Raw genomic sequence first — 922 nt, forward strand, 5'->3', positions numbered from 1 at the left:
TAAGTTATTTTGCTTCTTAAATAAATGTATCTTGATTTAAGAATGTTTAAATATTATATTAAGTCTTCTTTTCAGAAAAATTTAGATTAAGTGTGCTTAAAACAAGAACTAATATCGATTCAGAAAAACAAACTTGTTTTCTTTGAATAAAGTTAATTTCTCTTAAGCTTAAACTCACTAAATTCTGTCATTTTGCTCTTAATTTAAGAATGTTTAAATGCAAAATACTAAATAAGAAAATTATTTTTTTGAGAACGGACAAAGCACTTTTGGCCTGTTGCTGATGGGACATGTTCTACCTTGTGAAGATGTGTACGGTTCGGTGTAATGGCCGTTAAAGTGCATCTGAGGTGGCATCATGTAGGGTTGCGGTTTTGGCTGCATCATAAGACAAAACAAAAGCAGCATTATTCAGCTGGACATATTAACTCTGTCCCAAACCTAGTGAGCTGCCTATCTAGACTTTGCATTTGAAGTCATACAAGTGCACGTTTTGTTTTTTATGCTTATCATGACATTTATAAGGCTCCATTTTAGTTAGAATGCTGCCTTAAAAGGGAGCTGCCTACATAGAGAGCAAGGTTTTGGAATAGAGCTACAGTAAATCACATTGAAAACAAATGAGATCATGAAGAGCCGACAAACTCCAGAAACGTCCTACAGAACAAGCTCCATAGCAAAACTGTTGTATAGTCATCGAATAACTGATATAATGCTGACCAGAGACATTCTTGTAGAGGACCGTCGCCTCACTGTGTTTACTGGAGCGGGCTGCGTTTGTCTGTAATAAAACACAAAACAATAAAAGACAAGTATGAAATAAACCAGAGAGTAATAAAGCTCAGCATTTTATTTGTCACATGCACTGCGATACTACGGTACAAAGTCAGTGGTTTGCATTTTGCACAGCATTAAATTTTTT

General features: G+C 34.9%; 1 protein-coding gene across 1 annotated transcript in view; it reads right to left on the bottom strand.

Annotated features, from left to right (window-relative positions):
- Positions 1 to 267: 267 nt before the first annotated feature.
- The window catches only part of LOC107579933 (tyrosine-protein phosphatase non-receptor type 21-like), a gene marked incomplete at its 3' end in the record, with an annotated part of 2563 nt that continues 1908 nt past the window's right edge, over positions 268 to 922 (bottom strand). The window contains exons 3-4 of the mRNA XM_016265713.1: positions 721 to 781; positions 268 to 378 (exon numbers count right to left, since the gene is read on the bottom strand). Of these exons, the coding sequence (XP_016121199.1) occupies positions 268 to 378; positions 721 to 781 (172 nt within the window). The remainder of the gene's footprint in view (positions 379 to 720; positions 782 to 922) is intronic.

Source organism: Sinocyclocheilus grahami, unplaced genomic scaffold (assembly GCF_001515645.1).
Source record: "Sinocyclocheilus grahami isolate Dianchi unplaced genomic scaffold, SAMN03320097.WGS_v1.1 scaffold22008.1, whole genome shotgun sequence".
NCBI classification, from domain to species: Eukaryota; Metazoa; Chordata; class Actinopteri; order Cypriniformes; family Cyprinidae; genus Sinocyclocheilus; species Sinocyclocheilus grahami.